Source organism: Hoplias malabaricus, chromosome 2, assembly GCF_029633855.1.
Source record: "Hoplias malabaricus isolate fHopMal1 chromosome 2, fHopMal1.hap1, whole genome shotgun sequence".
Classification (NCBI taxonomy): Eukaryota; Metazoa; Chordata; class Actinopteri; order Characiformes; family Erythrinidae; genus Hoplias; species Hoplias malabaricus.
The window spans coordinates 77,513,561-77,537,092 of NC_089801.1; the positions used below are offsets into that span (position 1 = coordinate 77,513,561).

The 23,532-nt window shown below is 41.9% G+C and overlaps 1 protein-coding gene across 1 annotated transcript in view; it reads right to left on the reverse strand.

Moving 5' to 3' along the window:
* Nucleotides 1-800: 800 nt before the first annotated feature.
* The window catches only part of grin2ab (glutamate receptor, ionotropic, N-methyl D-aspartate 2A, b), a 146,101-nt gene continuing 123,369 nt past the window's right edge, over nucleotides 801-23,532 (reverse strand). Inside the window, exons 5-14 of the mRNA XM_066661689.1 lie at nucleotides 12,927-13,041; nucleotides 8,247-8,449; nucleotides 7,384-7,549; nucleotides 7,098-7,251; nucleotides 6,830-6,955; nucleotides 5,844-6,073; nucleotides 5,422-5,582; nucleotides 5,032-5,219; nucleotides 4,571-4,809; nucleotides 801-4,387 (exon numbers count right to left, since the gene is read on the reverse strand). Of these exons, the coding sequence (XP_066517786.1) occupies nucleotides 2,603-4,387; nucleotides 4,571-4,809; nucleotides 5,032-5,219; nucleotides 5,422-5,582; nucleotides 5,844-6,073; nucleotides 6,830-6,955; nucleotides 7,098-7,251; nucleotides 7,384-7,549; nucleotides 8,247-8,449; nucleotides 12,927-13,041 (3,367 nt within the window). The 3' untranslated portion in view covers nucleotides 801-2,602. The remainder of the gene's footprint in view (nucleotides 4,388-4,570; nucleotides 4,810-5,031; nucleotides 5,220-5,421; nucleotides 5,583-5,843; nucleotides 6,074-6,829; nucleotides 6,956-7,097; nucleotides 7,252-7,383; nucleotides 7,550-8,246; nucleotides 8,450-12,926; nucleotides 13,042-23,532) is intronic.

Genomic DNA, 23,532 nt, shown 5'->3' on the forward strand with positions numbered 1-23,532 from the left:
TTAAATAATGTACAATAGCCACCATTGTTAAACAAGTGCCAATTTGTAGACCCAATACACTGGCAAAATTGGAGTGAAGTAGAAAAAGGCAAATCAGAACACAGCTTGAAAGCTTTCAATTAATCAATTTGATTATGCAAATTATGAAAATTCAACCCCTTGGCTGATTGCACCATATATTTATATAAAATATGTTCAGTGGTGAGAGGAGGTATTGTTTAGATTGTGACAGTTTCCTACACAGAGGGATTTTGCGGTTGAATTAAACGCTTGGTCAGCGGAGAATCATTGTTAATTGGGAATTTATGTCCAGGACTGGGTCTAATGTGTCCGGATAATGAGCAGATATTTCAGATAATGACTAAACAAAAGCCATACATACATTTCACATACTGGAACTTATAATTATAATAAATAGACTGACTGTAGTGTATGAGAAGACAAAAAAAAACGAATGCTAATTATAAAAAAAATCGTAATTTAAATAGAATCTGGATGGAGAATAATAAACCAAGTGCCAGTCAGGAGTTAATATAAGCAGTGGGCCAGTTTTTAGTGCTGTGAAAACAAATGCTTTCCAATAACAGTAAACTTAGTTTGAAATGCTCTTTGTTGGTAAACTCAGCTAATCCTGAGGCTTCCACTATGCTGCTTCAGCACTTACTCTTTGGGCTTTAAGTGCTATTGGATTTTGCGCCTCTGCAGGAATTCAAACTGGGACTCCAAACAGGTCTTCAGAGAACTAATGATTTAAGAAAAAACGTCTCTAATGATGTAAAGGTTTTTATTATTATTAGCATTATTGTCTATTGTCAAACCATGAGTGGAGAAGAACTGTTTTTGAGCTCTAGGCCCAATATAAACCCTGAAATGTTCACCTCAGCTCCAGTTCCAGACACAATCAACTGAAAACACAGCCGAAAACATATGGTCCAGTGGGACATTTTTCGCCATATGACACTTTTATGCTTGTATTCAAATGACAATCAAAATCACATTGGAGATGAATCCATATTTCCATATTCACTGTAAACATTTACTCCCATTCACATCAAAAAATTAAAAAGAACAATTCGGAAAAGTCTGACCATACAGAAGATTAACATGCTGTTATCTTTTTTTTTTCTTTAATACATACGCAAGTAAATCACATTTATAAATAAATTTCACATGTATTACAATTCATAAATGAAGTGAACTAATAATAAAACATATTAAAACTAGGAAATTTCATACATAAATATTATATTGCAACCTGATATTGTGCATATCGCTGGAACGACCATTATATTCGAAAAAACAACCAAAATAAATAAATAAATAAATAAAATCTTAGTGACGTATGGGCGTGTGGTTTAATTCTGCAGGGAGTGATGTGTTTGTGCATTGGAGGCAAACAGGAAGTTCTTATATCTCGGTGGTCCTGCAGTGCAATATGTGACATCATTTGTTTGTTTGGGCTCTCAGATTACAGGAGCTTTCTCAAGTCCCTTTGCATCATGTGACCATAAAGCATAGTTTCTCCATAGCTTGCATGTCTTGCTTTCTGTTTTCGTATACCATAACAGTACTTATGCTCTTCACACCACTTGGTCAAGATTTGGCAGTGTATAAAACTGTGTAAAAATTACTCGTCTCACATGTTTTCTCTAGACAACTATAGAAATAAGCTCAATCTAAGAAAATTTAGAAGTCATGTGTCATTGTTGTGTGCCCAACACTGGTGGCTCAGAGAAGAACAGCGTCTTCCTGCTATTGTTTGACATGCAGGTAAGGGATGGTAGGAGGAAAAGGAGGAGGACAATAAGCTTCTTAACTTTGATCTATAAATATGTGATTCTAAACTAATGTAGTGTCCAGCCCCAAATACACCAAGTGTCCCTCCTGTAATATGTTTCAAAATAGATTCGTTGATTAAAAAACATGTCTCAATTAGGTAGTGTTGTCTAATTAAGCTTTTCTGCGAACCATATTCGCTTTGCATTGAATCTCCGCTCAAGGATTTTCTCATGTTTCTTGTTTGTTACCTTTGTAACAATTTTATTAACTTGAGCATATGCTTGCTTGTGTGCATTTTAGATGTGTTTATATTTGTGTATGTGTGTGTGTGTGTGTGTGTGTGTGTATAGATAAGCTGTTATTTGGACTTTCATTGTTTCAGTTCATTGGTTTGTGGGCATGTGAGGGTGGTCATCTGTGCATGGGATTCGTTTATATTTGGTTGCTCATTTGTTGGTGTGGAGAGGGAAACTCTTTGGAGCTGCCCTGCCATTTCCAGCAGCTTTTGTTGCACTTCCTCTCTACGGCATGCCATTGTCCGGTCTGCATGTGCTGCCGTCTTCGGTGTTTATGTGGAAGACCCAGAGCTGCCGCTCGACTATAGGGGAGGACCTGATGTAAATGTTGAACTTTGAGAGAACTGTCCAGGAGCAGGAAAGAAAATATATTCCAACCTTTTTTATTCCCACCTAGTTGTAAAGCTTCACCGTCCAATATGTTGTCCTTAGGTTAATCCATATCCACATGGAGCTTCCCATGATTTTGCGTAGTACAACCTTCTAGGAGTCAGTCTCACTGTCTCTGTCTTTTTCCCATCTGTCCTTCAGACATCGGACTCAATGCTGGGCATCCTCTTGTAGATGCGCCGGGCACCACCAGCACTTAATGCTCTGGGAGCTGGGTATGTGCCAATTGGAGGAGGGGCTACATAAGGCATGACATGCTCGGGGTAAAAGAGGTCAGGGGTTGCCATCCCTATGCCGAGCCCCTTGCCATCAGTAACCTGACCTAATGTGAGTGGCACCAGCTGTTTGTAAATGTCCGTGGAGCTGCGCCCATGAGCAAGACGTTGATCGTCGCGGAGTGTCTGCAAGAAAGGGTTCTCTGTTGGACGGGCTGGATACATTGACTTGCTGCGCCGGCCAATGCCGAGCCCGCTAACACCCACTCCAGCGAGTGTGTGGTTAAGGTGTGTGGATTGGCTCTTTGGGGGCTTGTCCGGGATCAGGGTGGAACTGGGCATGTTGGCATAAGGCGCACAGTCCTGGAGGCTGACCCGGCGAGAGGAATTCTTCTGTGGCAGGTTCTCATAAGAATGCTGTCGACGAATGATAACACCTTCGTTCTGGTAGTGGCTGATGAGCCCTTCGCCTTCTTGGTCACTCTGGGGAAGATACGTAGTGAAGGAAGCATCAGGCTGTGGCAGAAAAGCAGAGAAGTTCCTGTCTACACTCCCACCACGAATGGCAGTGAATCCTGCATCAGGATGGAGGAACTGATCCTCACTGATGTCATACAGATTGCCAGAGAGCAGACAGGCTTCGCAGCGGTACTGAGGTGATCGCACAGTATAAAGCCCAGAGTAGCTGGACACTTTTGACAAGCAACTACGGCAGTGGGTTTGCCGGTGGTCCTGCACTGAGCCAGGCATCCCCGCACTGAGTCCTACCCCACTAGGCTTGCCATATGTATTGTACTTCTTCTCCTTAGCAGCAGCAGCAGTCTGCATAACGTCCGGCTCATGAACCTGAGTGAGCAGGTTACTGTTCAGCTGCAGAATGGGCTGTTGCTCAGAGGAGGATGGAGGTCTATGCTTGTTGTCCCTGTGCTCACTGAATATGTCAGGGTAGTGTAGTCCATGGTCCTGGTCAATGGAGTCAATAGTGTAGATCTGACTGCCCTGGCTACTCTGAGAGTAGATTTGACCACTATGATTGCTCTGTTGGCTGGCCTGGCTGCGCAGTGTAGACAGTTCCACATCACTCAGATCTCGTGGCAGCCGGTTGCGCTTCCGTAGCGTCTCTTTGACCTTGTGCTGCTTCTGCAAATCTATGCGACCAGAGCAGTCAGATATGTCAGAGCGTGCTTGAGGGTCTTCTGGCAAGTATCGCTGACTCTTCATAGTTGCACGAGGTTCAAGGGGTGGGGCAGTTGGTGGTGGGGAGTTACCGTCGGGTCCCTGGGTCTGACGTAGCGTTTCCACTGACTTCTTCCAGAGGGCACGGGACTTAGAGGCAGGAAGACGCCCTGGATCGTTGCTGCCTCCTGTGCCGTTGTCAATTGTCTGTGCATCCATTATGGTAAGGGCACGCTGTCCAGGCAAAAGGGCATTGTTGAGAGGCTCTTTTTGGCGATTGACAAGCATAGTGCTGGCGTTGCTGTACACAGTGTCTTTTGGACCAAGGCTGTTCCCTTTGTTCATGAGTTCCAGCAGGCCTGGGGTATGAGGAAGGATGCTGGAGACGGGTCGTTTAGGTGAGGTTACCCCTAAGGTGGTAATCTCTTTGGCAGATTTCAGGAGGTGCAACATGTTGGCCTGAGGACTGAAATCCAATTCTGGAGGCTTCTTCATCTCGATGTGAACACCATGAATACAGCTCCAAATACCCTGAAGAGACAAGCAGACTATGATCACAAAGGCAGAAACAGACAGGGAAAGGAAGTGTGATTTTTAAATAACCTGTGCTTTAACTATATTAATGTGATGTAATTGTTTTACCACATTTGCCTGTCATAGTCGGTAAGATTATCAGCAAGATTTATCGAGTTTTGGTTTGGTTATATTCCTTACCCTGCTTATAGTGAAGAGCAGTCCAGGTCTTCCAGAGCACAGACCAGTGAAACAGTATCGGAGTCGCCAGTAGAAAAGGTGCTCCCAGGCAAACGTGATTAGTGACAGGGCCATAGCAGCTGCCAGCATGTAGAACACACCAGCCATGTTGTCCACATCCAGCTGACTGCTCATCACTTCATTTTTCTCATTATGGCAGATACCCGTCAACCATTGGGCCTCCAGCTCCTCCATCTCACCTAGACCGGAGTAAATATATACATCCTCATATAAGCTCACATACAGAAAATACCTGATAAACACACACAAACACACAATGCTGATAGATGTGGGAAAGGATAATGCGTGGTAAATTGCACATTTCTTGACATCCTGACACACAGCAAATTGTGGACTAGAATCTGTGATATTTGGAAATGTTAAAGATACAGATAAAAAAAAATATTAGATCATGATTTTACCATCTCCAATGATCCCAAGGATGGCAAGGTCCACCAGACGTTTCCAGTAGGATCCTTTCTGAAGGGCTATGCCATAACCTGTGGTGGCGAAGATGTAACCACTGCCAATTGTCACCAGCTTACAGCCATCATCTCGCCCAGCCATGTAGTTTAACACAGCTGCATCATATATGAATGCATCCAGTTTCCTGTAGAATATGTTAATTCATAATTTACATGCTATATCAGGACTGCACTTGCTGAAACAACTGGAAGAACTATGTAAAAGCTTACAATGTAATGTGGTATAATACCTTAATGGCAGTCAAAATAGCTGACATTTACATCAAATATCAAATATCACATTTGAAGTGATGCGACAACAAATATATAAGATTTGAGAAGTCATACCCAGTCTTCAGGCTGACCAGTGCATCCTGGACCCCAGATTGATGGTACTTGACCATGTATTGGTGCATGTCTGGGTAGTTTTTCCTGATGTTTCTCTCTGTGCTGCCATTTGGGACAGTACCAAACCGAAATGGCGGAGAGAAGGAATATGGACTCTGGAACTGGAAGGAACAGGCAAGCATTGAGGACATTTAGGGAGCCTCGGGGCAGCCTCAACACTATGTGACAGGTAAAGGTTGATGCTGTAAAACCTATACAGGACTCAATACCTATAAAATCTTATGCTAAAGTTTTATTTGAAACTGTAAATGTTTAGAGTTAACAATAAAACTTAAACATTACTATTGAGTGTCAAGCTTCTTACATTACATGCCTACGGATTTGCCAATACAATGGATTGGTTGAGAAAAATGAAGTCTTACTTTTCTGTCACTGAGGCCAGTGACCTGGTCCACAAATTCCTCCTGGATCATGAAGGCAGCCAGGTTTGCAGTATAACTGGCCAGGAAGATCACAGCAAAGAAGGCCCAAACAGACACGATAAACTTACTGGTGGTGCCTCTGGGGTTCTGTACCGGGACAGAGTTATTGAAGACCAGACCCCAAAGCAGCCATACGGCCTTGCCAATGGTGAAGGATGGACCATGAGGGTCTAGAAAAAGAGGAGCACTTTGAATGAGGAGTAGAGACACCTTATAATACCTACCGATGTTTTTCCCTGTGCTAAACTCACTGACAGGTCCAGACTATGTCACTATTGCTGTTCAGGCACTGTTTAAATAATGTGATTAAACACAGCAACAGTAAATTAATCTGAACTTGTCCACTGATGCTTATCCACCGCATGGTACCTGCTCTACTCGACTCTACTGAATTTTTGGTACATGGTACGTTTTCCACTAGCGCGGGTTCCCCTTGTAATGTAGCCGGTGATGTCACAAAACACCATCTCTAACGGGAACAATAGGCTTTGAAATCCCATCAACGATGGGTGTAAGGTTAAGTGTTGCTTACTCATCGTGTATTCACATGTTGTTTGTGATTCCAGGTACCAGTTTAACCTAACGGAATAAGCAAAAGGCCAAGAAGAGCCTAGTTGTGTTGAGTAAGTGGGAAAGCATCAAATGAGACTAACATGGAGCCTAATACGTTAAACCAACAACAATAAAACACAATTATTAAGTCTGAACCTCCCAGTGGGGTTAATGTTAAGATTAGTTGGTTAACCCATTAAGATCCAAGTTAAACCCATTAGTAAGTCCATACTTGTATATGATTGTGGGTTCAGAATTCTCTAATACTTGCACTAGTTACAGCATAATATATATACTGATCATAATACCCCAGATTATGGGGTTAATGTGTTAATATTTGTTTTAAAAAATACAGTATACTGTAGCTATTTTACCTTTGCCCTGGGCTAGGTTTCTGTTGAAGCCCAGTGGACTGATGAACTCAAACAGGAAGACAGCAATTGCCGTGACGATGAGCAACATCACAAACATCATTACCCACACTGATGCACTGAAAGGTTCTGAGGGCAGAGAGAGAGGAAGAAAAACTGTGTAAAAAAGACCCCAAAAAGCACAAAACCGAGAGAGAAAGAAAGAGAGTGAAAATGAGAGGTCTCTGAAATAGCCGCTTCAGGTCATGACATTTGTCTAGAAGTTGATTACCCAAAAACGCAGAAGGGGACACTGTTCCATTGCTTCGGGAGACCATCACACTGATACCCGTTTCCACAAACGGGACTGAGAAGTCAATAACCTCTGACCTCTCTTCATTTATGGTCAACGAACCAACAGCCATCACAGCCTTCTTGTAGACCACCTACAAAGCAGACAGTATCAGACACAGGGATCGGTCGTTGGGAAAGATGGAGCAGAGCAATAGGATGATGGCTGCCTTATTTGTCTGTTTCTTTGAGGAATGACTCTTTTAATTTGTTTATAACTGACTGACCTCCCCCACCATGCCGTTCCACACGTTATTGATCTTCTTGCCGTGCTTGCCGTTGGTGACCAGGTAAAGGTCGTAAGTGAACTTGACATTCCTGGCAATCTTCTTCAGGATATCTATACAGAAGCCCTTACAGCATTGCTTGATATAGGAGCCGCCAGTAGTGTTACTACAATACAGACAAGACATCCACAGTATAAGTCGTTGCATCATTTAACCAGTGCACTAGTCATGTAGCAAGTTTACTTAGTAATAACATCAGTACAGTCAGGTAAGGATTACACCAGTCTCTCCTGTCTATTTTACCCACGTCTGCCATTAACTGAGTGCACATTTCAGCCAGAGTTTGCATGGACGTACTTCACCATTCCACCTTCAGTTCCAAATTGAGATTGAGGTCTGATGATTTCTGTCAAACTGTCCAATGTGTCTGTTGAACCAGCAGGAATGTCAGGGTTGTGTTCTGCTCTAACAGGATTGGTGACAGGATTGGTGCTGTCCATAAGGCGATAAAATATTTAACCAAAAATAATGCCAAAAAATAAAAAGATGCGTGGGTCGTATATTTGTTTGGGATCGGTCAGCTTATATATATATGTGTGTGTGTGTGTGTTAAGATGAACCCTGTAAAGAGTCTAAAATTATAATAATAATACGTATAACACATTATTAAGAAGAAGAATATGCACAAAATTCCAGTAATAAACAAACATAGTGTAACAGAAACTGTACTCCCTCTTATGAAGTCAAAATAAATAAAGAAACCCAAAACAATAAAAATGTAACACTTGGAATGATGGTGCATTTTTTGGAACAGTTTGCACCCATCCTTTTAATGTTGTTGGCTGTGCTGCACTGAGACGTACTCTTTGATGTGTTTCCTGCAGGGTACTGAGTTGCGCATGCAGGTCCCAGTCAGAATGTCTACGTCGTCTACAATAACGAAGGGTTTCTCTTCCAAAGTCACGATGCTTAGATGGTTCTCGTCCGCGTCTGTGTCCCCAAACGAGTTGTAGCGGGGCCACACAGGGAACTTCAGAATCAATGAGTGGTTTTCCCAGCGGCCCATCTGTAACAACACATACACAAGTTCTTTGAAATAACTGTACAGTCGTCATAACCCACTGTGTGAGAAGTGCCCTTAAAGGTCTATATACAATGGAATTTGTTTACATTTACCAATACAGAACATTCACTGTATCTGGCCACATAATTAGGTAATTTAGGACTTATTTACCGAAGTAAATCAGAAATAAGTAAGTCTGAGTTAGGATAGAGAAAGGTATCTGTACGGAGAAGAGTGCAATCTAATCACACATGAGCAGGTTTCTGTATTCCACCCTACATTTTTACAGTTCCCAAAAGGTTTTATCTGGGAATTCTAGACATATTAAAGCATATGTAAGCCTTGGTGGGTAGTGAAGCTTTAGTATAAGTGTCTACAGGTATCTAAATATATACAAAATGTGATCTGAACATAGCTATTATTTGGGCAACAAATGTAATTAGCTATTTTCCAGTCTGTGATTTTATATGCAACTTAATCTTTCACAAACAACATCAACTCAAACCGAACCGTGTTGTCTCTAACGTACCCTGCCATCCCCTAATTTTGACAACATTCAAAAGGATTAGTTTTGGGCACATCTCCAAAAGCAGCAGAAACTAGATGAACATGGAAGTGTTTATTATAAATCTGTAATCTTATGAATGATGTGTCAGAATTCAACAGATTTTTAAAAAATCACCAAACGAGTAAATTTTCTAGGCCCCAGTTTTGAATTTTGGCCAGAATGACAGAAACAGAAAAAAAGAAAAATGGCCTGACTTTGTGAAATGACATGTTTTGTAAATGTTTAAGTTGAAAACAAGTGTGCATCCTCTATGAAATCCTCTGCTGAATTTAGCATGAATACAAACAACATAAAAAATGACCTTTGTAAATGTCTAGCTACTGTGGGGGCCGAGGTGGCTAATGAAAAGTTACATTAACTCAAATAGACCTTTCCTGAGCATTTTAAAATCAAAAATCATAATAATCACACTTTCACCTAAAGGGATACAGAGATCTACTTTCTGATCTTTTTTTATTTTAGACATTAATTCTGTTGTAACTTTGTTATGGTTAATTTTGTTTTGTTTTGTCTGGTGATGGTCTTGTTTTGTCTGCTGCTTTAGGATCAGTCTCCACTCACTTTATTTTAGAGCGTTAACATTTTAGACCAAAATGATCCAACAGAAGATCTGAGTTGTACCTGCTTCATTTCCTGTGGCGATGGAATTATTAAGAAATTCCTGTGCGATTACTTAGTGTGTAGTTTTTTGGGGTTTCTGTAACTGTTTTTGTGCTTCTTCAAGTTGTTTCTGAGAAGATACTTTAACTTTTTAATTTTATAATTTTATCAATTAAAAAACAATAGTTTTACTTAATTATAGGTTTCATAAAAACTGTCTAGGACAGTCACAGTTAGTGCATTCTGTCTAAAACCAATGACCTGACTGAATGGAATAGACATCAGCTTCCAAGAGAAGTGCCCACTCACCATAGATTCTACATTTTCCATGGCCAAAATGTGACTTGTGGTCAAGAGGAATGGACAATAGAAGATGTTCATCCCTGTGAGGGGTTTCTTCTGGCTTGTTGCCATAAAAACTAGACATTTTTTCAGATTTTCTAAATAATTTCTGAACCTTTTTTTGTTGTTGTTAATAATTTGCACCTTAAATATTCCTTTAGTCGCATTGTCTGTATTATATCTGTATCTTTTTTACTATTGTGAGAATGTGTGAGACAAGTCTAATGTGTGTGTTTTGACACTCCTGTTGCACTATTCGCATGTACATTTCTATTGTTTTCCAATTGTGTGTGTGTTTGTGTATATGTACAATCAGTTAGCACAATCTACTCGCACCCCAGTTCCAGCCCAATGCAGTGAGAAATGATTAGTGCCACACTCTTCACACACTCACTGCAGGGTTCTAATGTGTGTATGTGTGAGAACCAGAGTGAGTGAGTGAGAGAGTGAGAGAGACAGAGAGAGAGAAAGAGAAATAGACTTCACACACTACGGGGCGCCGTCAAAACACACAGCGTCCAATGCACCTTGGAGAAATAACAGCTCATTAAAACGAACGTGCCAGTGAGCAAATGATTAAGAAAACGAGTGTATGAAGCAGGGAGACGGAGGGAGAGAACAACTAAAACTAATGGGAGAAAGAGAGCGTGAGGCTGAGAGAATAGATTATTATAAAGAAAGCAAAGGCATTATTTAGTCAATTAAGTAAATTGAACGAGGAGTGAGAGACTAAACTGAGAGCGCTCTGAAAACAAGCAAAAGCACAAACTGTCGTCAGAGCGTGTATGTATATATATATATAATAATCCTTCAGTATGGTGGCCAACACCATTCAGCCTCAAAAGTGGAGGATGGAAATGAGGAACACTCACTGTACCGTCTCCCAGACATTCAAATGGAGCCGGTACACAAACAAACATGACAGACATGTCCAGTCTGTCCAGTCAAATATATTTATAAGGCAAAGCCTTGTAAAACCAACTAAGAAAAATGCCAGATACTGAATGTTACAAATGTCTGAGTAAAGCCCTAACACCAGTTCTATCAATGTCAGTCCCCAACTGCCCTTGTCGTTGTGTAACGTGTGCTTGTTTCTGTTCCCTGTGTTGTTTTGTTTAGGTTCCTGGTTGTGTTTTCCTTGTCATGTGTCTTTCCTTCCCTTGTGTTCCTCGCGTCTTGTGTTTTGATGAAGTTCCAGCGCTGTGTCTGAAACTGTGCCTTAATCACTACAAAGTGCACTCTTTTTTGGGGTTCTGCCATTTTGTAGTAGTGTCCAGAAACATAGCGGACATTTTCAGTGCACACAAACAATCCCACAATGCACCACAAAAAGTAGTGTACAACCCACACTCTTAAATTTAAAGATTCTACAAAAGGTTCTTTGAGCAATGCCATAGAAAAACCACTTTTGGTTCCATAAAGAACCATTTTTGCTGATATATTTAAACTGGTAAAGACCTTTAAGACTGAGCGATGGAGTTTTAAACCATTAAAAGCTTCTTCACATGCATTTCTTAAACAAAAAGTTTTCTTTATGGAACCAAAAGTGGTTTTTCTAAGGTATCGCTCGAAGAACCTTTTGGAGCACCTTTATTTTTAAGAGTGTATGTACAGTAGTTTTCTGGTTCTAATTGTCTGCCATTCATGATTTTCTGAGTGTCAAGTCCAGTTTTATCTCTTCTGTTTAGATCTGGACTTTCTGAAGTTTGTTCTGTGTTTCTCAAGTCTGTTTATTCCATGCATCTTCTTTCATTTAGTTAGTTTTTTCCTCTGCCTCCTGTGAGTGGATCTTCAGTTTCCTATTGGTTTAGCCGTGTCTATTTGTCTGTCTTAGCTGAGTCTTAGTTCTGAGTCTTATTTCTTTGTGTCTTGTGTAGTTCCTATGTCTTAAATGTGAGGTTCATGATTTTAATTATTAAAAAAAAAATCCACATTTTATAAAAGTTTCTGAGGATGTTTCCTCACCATTTGCTGCTCCCCAATCTGTCGATGCTCAAAACGGGTCTAATGTGTTTATGAAGCCCCAGTGTCAGTAATTGGGTAAAAAACAATGCCTCTCAGTCCAGTGCTAGGCTTTTGCTCTCTCTGCTTACGGCAGGAGGTTTTTTTAAGACTTCCAAATGTTGAAAATCATGAACCAAGATCAGGACATTGTTCTACTCTTGTTCCATAGGTGTGTAAAATTGACTGTAGATTGAACTGACTCTAAATCTGGGGGATCGCTTACTACATGAAAGTAAACAGAGACCGAAAACTCTACAAAATTATACAACTCTAGTAAAACATGAGTTTCTATTGTAAACAAACCGTGAATAAAAGCTTAGAGTCAAGTTAAACTTCAGCCAAGTACAAACAACTCGTTTTTTCTCCCCTGGAACACATCATTCCACTTTAAAAGACATGTCGAATGGAATATAAACAAACCAGAGAGAACAGCGTTTCCCCACAATCGTAGACATTTCTTTTAAGCCCTTAGTTCTTTAGTAAAATTTGTTCTGTTTATATTTCAGCTCTTTGTTTCAGGATTTCTAGCTTGTTTTCAGTTTGTTTTCTTTTTGTATTTTAGTATTTAATGCTTTGGCCTGTTTTATTCTGCTGTGTCTGTGCTCATCAGTCTCTAATCCTTGCCTGTCGTATTTAGTTTTCTCCTGTCTCTTGTCATTCTTTTCTAAATTCAGGCCTTAGTTTGTTCTTTTTTATTCTCTATTGTCCTGGTTTGATTTGCTGGAGTTTTTTTTGTTTGTTTGTTTTCTGCTTGTGTTTATATCATCCCTGGTTTCTGAATTCTTTGAGCTCTTAACCAACTGAACTGTGTATCTCCACATTTTCAAGAAGACCAGATCAGAACAGAAATGGTCTTAAATGACCAGGAATATAAACTCATTCCATTCATGTTGGTAATAAGCTGTCACTCTGGCATCATTTCTGTTTCGGTTTTTTAGAACTCACTAAAAGAATGTAAAATCTCACCTTCTCCCACTCTCTGTCCGGGTTCAGTACGATCACCACAAGCTTGGGGTTCATCTGGTAACCGTCGTCCATGAAGGATAGATCCCTGCCCTCCAGATTCACCGCCATCATATATCTGAAACACACATGCGATTCGTATTAGTAGTGAACATGTAAATTAAGATCATACACACTTGGGTAATGTGAACTGCTCAAGGCTTGGTCTTCCCGATGTGTTTAAAGACTAGAGTCTGTGTCCTTTGTTGGCTCTTGATATTAAGTGTCATTATATAGTACATTTAAATTAGCATTCTTTATTTAGCTCAGCCCACACACTAACACACATATTCACACACATACACACACACAGCCACAGCACTTTCACTCAAGCGTATACACATCAATGAGTGTTTATGCGTTAATAGAAGTCCCAGTCTACTCCTGCCACCTGGGAATATATTCGAATACAGAAATCTGTCACATGACATCATTTTAAATTTATGAACAGACTGTTTACAGTGTAGATTTACAAGGAATTACATTACATTTTAATTCAGGTAAAAAACCTTTTGATAGAGTAGTGCGGTTTCATTCATTCGCTGTAACCTTTATACAGTTCAGGGTCACGGTGTGTCAGGAGCCTACCCAGAATGACTGGGCTCAAAGCCATGCTCAAACATTCACTCACACACTGGACCATGGGAGGAAACCCACGCAGACACAGGGAGAACACACCACACTCCTCACAGACAGTCACCCGAAGGAAACCCACGCAGACACAGGGAGAACACACCACACTCCTCACAGACAGTCACCCGGAGAAAACCCATGCAGACACAGGGAGAACACACCACACTCCTCACAGACAGTCACCCGGAAGAAACCCACACAGACACAGGGAGAACACACCACACTCCTCACAGACAGTCACCCGGAGGAAACCCATGCAGACACAGGGAGAACACACCACACTCCTCACAGACAGTCACCCGGAGGAAACCCACGCAGACACAGGGAGAACACACCACACTCCTCACAGACAGTCACCCGGAGGAAACCCATGCAGACACAGGGAGAACACACCACACTCCTCACAGACAGTCACCCGGAGGAAACCCACGCAGACACAGGGAGAACACAACACACTCCTCACAGACAGTCACCCGGAGGAAACCCACGCAGACACAGGGAGAACACACCACACTCCTCACAGACAGTCACCCAGAGGAAACCCATGCAGACACAGGGAGAACACACCACACTCCTCACAGACAGTCACCCGGAGGAAACCCACGCAGACACAGGGAGAACACAACACACTCCTCACAGACAGTCACCCGGAGGAAACCCACGCAGACACAGGGAGAACACACCACACTCCTCACAGACAGTCACCCGGAGCAGGACTCGAACCCACAACCTCCAGGTCCCTGGAGCTGTGTGACTGTGACACCTACCTGCCGCACCTTTTCCATTCTCTCAGGTTTTCTCTGACAACTCAGGAGCACTTTGTTGTAGTCCATCTGTTGCTCTGCATACTTCATCTGCCAAATTTCACTCTACAATGAGTGTTCTACATGTTCTACAATGGTCAGAAACCCCAGAGGACCACAACAGAGCGGGTATGATTTAGATGGTGGATCATCCCCAGTGCTGAAGTGACCAAAAAAATAAAACGTAGCTCTTCTAGTGTGGCAGGTGCAAAGGCCAGAAGACCAAACACAGACCTGACCTCAAAACCTGAAACCTGTGATTCTGCATCCCTTAGTAGTCCACCGTGGGCCCAGCCGTCCTTCAGCTGTCCTTTCCTCCTCTTTTCCATAGCACTAGAATAGCAGGCCTAGCCCCATGACTTCCATCAGCAGAGCAGAAGATGCCTCCCCCCACCCCACAGCAAGCTAAGTTTGGCCCCACCTACAGTCTGGTCCACTTCTAACACATACACAACCCACAGCGAGTCATAGATCGAGTGTTCTCACTACCTGAAGGCAGAACACCAGATTCTGCACCGTTTTAGAAGCTCTTCACGGGTCTCTTTTTCTCACATAGAATAAAATACACAAATCAGTGCTGCTGATGCACAAAAAAAGGTCATTCTCTTCCCCAGTTTGAATACATCAGCGGCCGGCAGAGAAGCGAATCACAAAGCTTTTATTACAGCATGCATCCATTCAGATGTGACTGCAGCCCTGCAGCCATGCCCATACCAGACGCTCTCGCTGGTCAGGACTTCACACTGGAGAAATACACAGGAATATTTCAGAAATGGAGGATTCACATTGTGTTTTTCTAAAGCCTGTGGTGAAGTGCACTGCCTTGTTTTTAAGAAAAAAAAAACAAAATCCAACAACATCTACATTCTACTTTCCTGACTCTGTTTATCTGAAGAGAAAGTATTCAACATGAGGAACATCACGGCCCCTCACACATCTCGTAAGTTTAAAATACATTTAAATATATTAGTTGCTATTTGCAGACACACAACTCATACAAACTCCTGCATTCTTTTAAGAATATTTAGTATTTACATTATTTACTATAATAAATATATTTACAATTTAGTGTTTAGACATTTTGATTCAATTATGAATCTTTTTTATATTGTATCATTATATTAACAGCTTTATGAAAGATGGATTCAAATATATTCCAAGTTGAAACAATATATATATAAAATAGAGAAAATGAAGCATATTAAAGTACACATTAATTGTGTCTTAAAATAATAAAAAAATGTCTTAAAAATTAAATTTCCCATGGGTTCATCATTCATTCATTCATTCATTCATTATCTGTAACCCTTATCCAGTTCAGGGTCACGGTGGGTCCAGAGCCTACCTGGAATCATTGGGCGCAAGGCGGGAACACACCCTGGAGGGGGCGCCAGTCCTTCACAGGGCAACACACACACATTCACTCACACCTACGGACACTTTTGAGTCACCAATCCACCTACCAACGTGTGTCTTTGGACTGTGTGAGGAAACCGGAGCACCCGGAGGAAGCCCACGCAGACACGGGGAGAACACACCACACTCCTCACAGACAGTCACCCGGAGCGGGAATCGAACCCACAACTGTGTGGGTGTGTGACTGCGACACTCCCTGCTGCGCCACCGTGCCACCCTTCCCATGGGTTCATTGTCAAGAGAAACCCAAAAGTCCCAAAAGCTTTGTCCGCGAGTCGGTTGAAAATCTCTAAACCTTAAAAGGTCTCGCTAAAATAAGTCTGTTCCACATGTTTCAGTGGCTAAGCTCGGCTTCACTAAGACCTTGGTCAGACCGTGGCTCTGTCCCACTTTGGGCTTCTTTGAACTCCTCACTTTTGAGTACAAGGTGTCAGTGCTGGAAACTTGAGAAGAGATACCTTTAATTCTGTAAGTGAGTATCACCAAGTTTAAATAGTGCACGCTGACTTCAGAGGTTTGCAGTACATGACCCATCTCTGTGTAATCGTATCAAAGCCAGTCCTAAAAAGACTCCACTTGCACTTGAAGAACTTCATTTCCTCCATTTTTGGAGTCAGTCTGCTTTATGTGTTTTAGAACTGCTTATGTAGGATCTGTTCAAATTTTTAGGATCACAGTGGACCTTGTGTAATGCACAGAAGTGCGATGTAATGCACACTTGAAAGAGGTGCACATTAAGAGCTTATAGGGGTGGCTTGGGAGCCCCCTGCAGGGGAAGATTAAAGAAATAAGACACAGTACAGGCTCACGCCCCGAATGGTGCTTTTCAACTGCATGGTACCACCACTACACTACTCAGCTTTTTCACTTTTCCATGAGGCAAATTTAGCCCCAGTTACCTGGGACCATGTATTGTTTTAGTAGCCGAGTAGGGACTAAAGCATGACGTGTTAACTTTCAGAGCACTGACTGGTCGTCCAGCACAAACTCACCATCTGTAAAATCTCCAGCTACAGCAGAGATCACATTTGTTTTTATCTGACTCACAACGGCAGCTTTTTATACCCTTTTTTTGGGGTATACTGTCACTTTAAGACCTTACAGCTTCAGGCTTGGGCTTGAACAGTGTGTGTGAGTCTGTGTTAAGATTTGTGCTCCGAGAAGTACATGTTTCTTAGCAAATATTTGCCTTTATTTTTTTGGATACCAAGCTGACTAAGCATACACACAAACACACACAAATGTAGGGTTTACACCACTTTCGTATAATAACGTTTGGAATTGTCATTCATTCATTCATTCATTATCTGTAAGCGCTTATCCAATTCAGGGTTGCGGTGGGTCCAGAGCCTACCTGGAATCATTGGGCGCAAGGCGGGAATACACCCTGGAGGGGGCGCCAGTCCTTCACAGGGCAACACAGACACACACACACACACATTCACTCACACCTACGAACACTTTTGAGTCACCAATTCACCTACCAACGTGTGTTTTTGGACTGTGGGAGGAAACCCACGCGGACACGGAGAACACACCACACTCCTCACAGACAGTCACCCGGAGGAAACCCACGCAAACACAGGGAGAACACACCACACTCCTCACAGACAGTCACCCGGAGGAAACCCACGCAAACACAGGGAGAACACACCAACTCCTCACAGACAGTCACCCGGAGGAAACCCACGCAGACACAGGGAGAACACCAACTCCTCACAGACAGTCACCCGGAGGAAACCCACGCAGACACAGGGAGAACACACCACACTCCTCACAGACAGTCACCCGGAGGAAACCCACGCAAACACAGGGAGAACACACCAACTCCTCACAGACAGTCACCCGGAGGAAACCCACGCAGACACAGGGAGAACACCAACTCCTCACAGACAGTCACCCGGAGGAAACCCACGCAGACACAGGGAGAACACCAACTCCTCACAGACAGTCACCCGGAGGAAACCCACGCAGACACAGGGAGAACACACCACACTCCTCACAGACAGTCACCCGGAGGAAACCCACGCAGACACAGGGAGAACACACCACACTCCTCACAGACAGTCACCCGGAGGAAACCACGCAGACACAGAGAGAACACACCACACTCCTCACAGACAGTCACCCGGAGCGTGAATCGAACCCACAACCACCAGGCCCCTGGAGCTGTGTGACTGCGACACTACCTGCTGCGCCACCGTGCCGCCCACGTTTGGAATTGACCCTCATTTAAATATATAATGCACTGTCCATGTGTACGGTGGGTCTCACTCTGCCCTGTGATTACAGAGATTTGTTTCCTTACAGCCACAGCCCAGTGCAGGTACCATGCAGTGGAAAAGCGCCTAAAGGAAGCAAGTCCAAACAAAGTACGCAAGGCTGCAAGTGAGAGTAATTAGAAAGGGCACATAAACAATTGGATCAATGTTGTTAACATGCTCCGTGCTTAATTTCACTGGCAGTTACAGTCAGGTTAATATTGATTATTATATAAATGTGCAGGGGTTAGCTTACTGTAACAAAACAGCCTTCCAGGTGGGAGACTGGGGTTCAGTTCCCAGCTAGGGCAGGAATACCACTATAACACTGCACTAACCTCCATCTGTAACACGAGTAGCTCTGGATAAACAAAGTTTCTAGCACCGCAGGCGGAATATCATTCTGACACTGGCAGAAAACTCCAGTGCTGATAAGACTCTGGTGAATCCCTCCGTATTTACATTTACTATCACTAAACGCTTATTGGTCAGCACAGAAATCATTTAAAAAATGCTTACAGCCTGGGCTACTGACCACCTCAGGTTAAATTCAGGGCACCTGCAGCAATACCCACAAAGAGGTACCTGCTCAGGGTGCACAAAACACTAGTAGCCTTGTGTCTGACAGCGTTCCTCTCCCATTGATAAAAATCAGAGAAGCACCTCCGTCTGCAAAAAACACAAAATACAATTTCCCCTCACATCACTTTTAGAGAAAATACCTGCTGTGTTCCCCATATGGGATTCAGCCTCCTCTCTGGGGACATGCGCCCGTCTTGAGGAAGAATTTAATCCTGTATGAGTTACTCTGATTATCCTCATCCTTCACACCTCCTCAAAGGTCAGAGAGGAGGGTGGCTCTCGTCTCCTCCCTCAAGGTCTGCGAGGCCTTGCTTCACAGAGATTGCAGGAGCTCCTATGTGGCCGGCCTTGGCAGGCAAGAGGATATTTTCCGTTCCATTCCAGACCTGTGAAATCTGGCCTATATAAGCTGCAACGGTGGCTTTTTCCACATCCAGGCACCACAACTGGCCTCTAACTTGTGCTTCTAGTTTTTTAAACAGTGAGCTAGCTGTGTCAGGCAAGGTTCACTCAGCAATGAGAGGGTTATTGACTGCTGGTTTCATCCATCGTGTCAGTTTTAGCAGGTTTCACACCTGGGAAGTGTTTCACAAAGCAGTTATCTGTCTGAGTGTATTCTGCTTTGTGAAGTCACCTGTCCATGACTTGTTTTCTCAACTGTAAAAAAAATAAAAAACTGGGATTTCAAAACAAAATAAAACAAAACCTCAAAACGTGGAATGTGCTTTAACTGTCATTTCACAGCAGCACAACAAAATATGAGATCTGTATTTAAACCATCCCTGGAAGAGAACATACCCACAATACACACTAGAGAGAATATGTGTAGTGAATACACACACACACACACACACACATAGCTGAAGTGGTGTGTCTAAGGAACAGTTGGGTGTTGCTCAAGAGCTTTCAGCTTTAGATGTTGAGGGAGGAGACAGTGCTGTTTCTTTACCCGTCCCTACCCCTTTATTCCTGATGCTCCTGGGGTTGGAACTGGCAATTGGTTCCAAGGCTGCTTCTCAAATATTTAGGCCATGTTTGCAATATTTACAAATATTTACAAAAGCAGAAAGGTGTCTAGACATTGACCTGAATGCAGCCAATCTTCAGTCTATTATCTTTAATAGAATTATTATCTAAATAAGCCTTTACAAGTGAAAATTAAAGTGACACTTGGGGCGACACTATGCCAACTCCTTTCCATTTGAATGAGGAATTTTCCAACTTCCAAGTAGTAAATTTCAACTAGAATGCCCCCACAAGTCAGACTTTCTACTCAAAAGGCATTTCATTCATTCAGTCACTCACTGTCTGTAAGTGCTTATCCAGTTCAGGGTCACGGTGGGTCTGGAGCCTACCCAGAATCACTGGGCGCAAGGTGGCATCACACCCTGGAGGGGACGCCAGTCCTTCACAGAGCGAGACACATCGCCCCGTTCTGAATATTTAAAGATGCCATTTATGATTTTAATCAAAAAACACTTTTTCTTTAATTAAGAGTATGTTTCCTCATCATTTGCTACTCTTCAGTATGTTTGTGTGTTCAAAACCAGTGTCTGTAAATGGTTAAAAAAAACAACATGTCTTTGTCATGTCTTATATCTGCAGTTTTGGTTTACTTAAGGTGAAAAGGTCTCCAATTTCAGGAAACGGCTAGCTGAATGAAAGTAAACACAGACCTAAAGTGCTACAAAACTAAACAACTTCCATTACAAATGAGTTCCTGTGGTAATTCAAACAGTGAATAAAAACTTACAGAAATTTTAACTTTAGCCACGTACAAACACACCGTTCCACTTAAAAAGAAGCGTAGCTTCTGAATGTAATCAAACCAGAGAGAACAGTGTTTCCACTCAATCGTAGACGTCCCCTTTAACTGGAACACGGTCGGCTCTAGTGTGACATCATTCTCAGCTCCGACATCTGACTTACAAGGTAAATAGAACACAGCATTATACTCCCTCATCCACTCGGTGCATTACTAGGAAAAAAGATACGCTGTTCTGGGAATGCTTTACACTAGATGCAGAAACATTTCAGTAAGGATTTGATGGCATTCAATCACATAATCATCAGTGAGGACAGGAACTGATGGTGGATGATTCATTCTGGATCACAAATGCCTCTTGAAAACAGGCCAAAGATACTGAACAGAGCTAAATAACTCCAGCTCCACTCATCGGAACACAGGTTCTTCACTGGGCCGGGGGGCTCTGTACATCTCTAGCCCATTCATGAACTTAAACTCGTATGTGGCTGCTTCTGAGGGTCCATCCCAATCACTGAGACAAGGGTTACATGTCAGCTTAGCTGTATTTATTAGCCATTAAGTTAGTGGTTAGTTCAGCCTTGGTGGCCACCACAGAGTTATCTGTGTAATTGCGTATACTGTGTTGCTCTGCATGCTTTTGTCCTCAGTAATTTAGCTTTGTTGCATTGTGTGAATGTCCTCAATGGGGTTTATTTAAAGACCCAGAGAACATCTGTGACGGTACACCACACAATAGGACATTCAGCAGTGATTGGTGCTCCTCTGTATTACACAGACTACTGCATTATCAGTATTGTGAAGACTGCGAAGGCTGGAATGGTGATAATGACAAATGACACCTTCAAGAATAACACAGAGAATAATATAAAATTATTTAAAAAGGCACACACACGCAGAGCCAACTGACTAAAGCATCCTCCTCCATATGATGCACAACAAAACAACACAGCTTTGTATGAGTCAAGAGCACAAAAAGACACACACACACACTGAAATTAATTAAGAGGCAGAAATATGAGTAGGAAATGGGGTTTGCTCCAGGCAGAAATGAAGAGAGAGCTGTGTCAAAACTACACCTGCTACATCGATACAGCTGTGTGTGTGTGGAGGAGGCGTGAGTGCAGTCCTTATATCAAAGTTCATCATAGCAGAAAAATGAGCATCGATTTTTTTCCCCCAGCTGTGTCAGAGCGCTCTCTTAAATAAATATGTCACTCTGCGAGCGCCCTTCACTCCATAAGCGCAGACGAGCCAATTCAAATCCAGGGATCCCAAGAAAAAAGACTCTGACCAAATATTTACCTCTGTATCATAATTCATAACAAAACACAGCAGTCGCAGATATCGTTATCACGCTGAACTTTCTCAGTGTCACAATCTGCGATCGGTATCTGGGTTAAATGTTAGCCTGCTTAGTATTCATAGGAAACGCACGAGTGCAAAGACTTTTAAATAATGAACTCAACTGAGAGATACACATTCATTTTACAAGAAATGTACCAAAGACAAAAAGACTAAACAATGTTTACATGGCAGTGCGGGCTGGTCATAAATATTCAGAGCTGGGAAAGAGGGCCAAAGATCTGTTGTGGTATAAACAAGGGAAAAAGACATTTAAAAAAAGGCTTTGGCTGCAGGTTTACTCTCACTGTACTGTGCTACACTGCACACACACACAAAAAAAGTCAAGTTATTATTGTACACATTTGTGCTGTTTCGCTGAAACACACTTTCTGCTGATTCATTCATAAAATTTTGTTCATACACAGGACACAGCACACTTTACTGTCTATAACCCAGTGTGAGAAAGTCAAGTGGTTCTCATATATGTCAAGAATTTAGCTAAATATATTTATGGGGTTCAGAAGTGAGATTTTTAATTTTTTTATTTATTCACTTATGTAAACTGATGGAAAAGATGGATACATTTATCTCATATACAGCTCTTATACATTCAGCAGTTATATTCTGTTAGCCATATTAGCATTTTCATCATACACTCTTAGAAATAAAAGGTAGAGTAGATGTACATTACTGGTCACTAAAGGGACAATCAGTGTAAATGTACAACAGTAGTTTTAAAGTCTAGTTTTGTTTCCTAAAGTTACATTTTCTTCTCCAGAAGGAGACGGGAATATTTGTAATCTTTCATTACAGATCTGTGCAAAATATAAGAACATAATTTAAGTGCTGGAGATAAAAAGGGGGATTTAGAATCAACACAATTTTAATTTCTCTAATTATTAAAGAATAAGGCCCTAATTAAAGGAACAAATGTGTACCTTGAGGGTACCACCACAGTGACAGTTCTTCTGACGGTGTAGGATCTAACGGAAAACTGTTAGCAAGTGCATTTCTCTCCTCTTGTAACTGAATCTGATTGAGGTATTCATACACAGATCATACACAAGCTTCAGTAATCGTCTAATTTCACTCTAGGGTGTAAGAGACTACAGTCACAAGCCACACACTCCTTTTCTCATTCTCCCGTTTACAGGTAAATAATCTGATCACACTGTCCCTGTACTCTAAATGGTTTTGTCAGTTATAAGGTTCACGTTTCCTGGTTAAATTAGTGTCTAATTACAGTGTGTATTATTAGTTTTATTTTCTGAGGTGTGCTCTATATAGGGAGTATAGCACTACTTTGGGACGTGGTCCAAGCTCCTCTACTGACCGACAGAGCTCTGTTTACAAACGTAACATGGATAAATGGGTCAGGGATCCATACTTATGTTTCTTTCATTTTAACGTCTAAAAGTGTTGAAAGAAACAATAAAATTGTTTTTTTTTAGTTGTGTGTTTGACTAATGAGTAAATACTTAATATGGTGACTACACAGTGAGGTCAGCTGCAACCCATGGATAGAGTGCTTAACGTAAACTCATTTACCTTTTCATTAAAGTATTCTTGGGTGTCTAGAAAGGTGCTATGTAAGTATAACTATAAATAGATTTTTTAAAAAACGATTAAACTACAGATTTATTCTGCTGGTAACTGTTAGGGCTCTTTAAGAAGCACTGGAAATGTCAACCAATCCCCAAATAACATTTGCCATCATTATGGTAATAACGATGATAATAATACAAATTATAATAAGTAGTAAG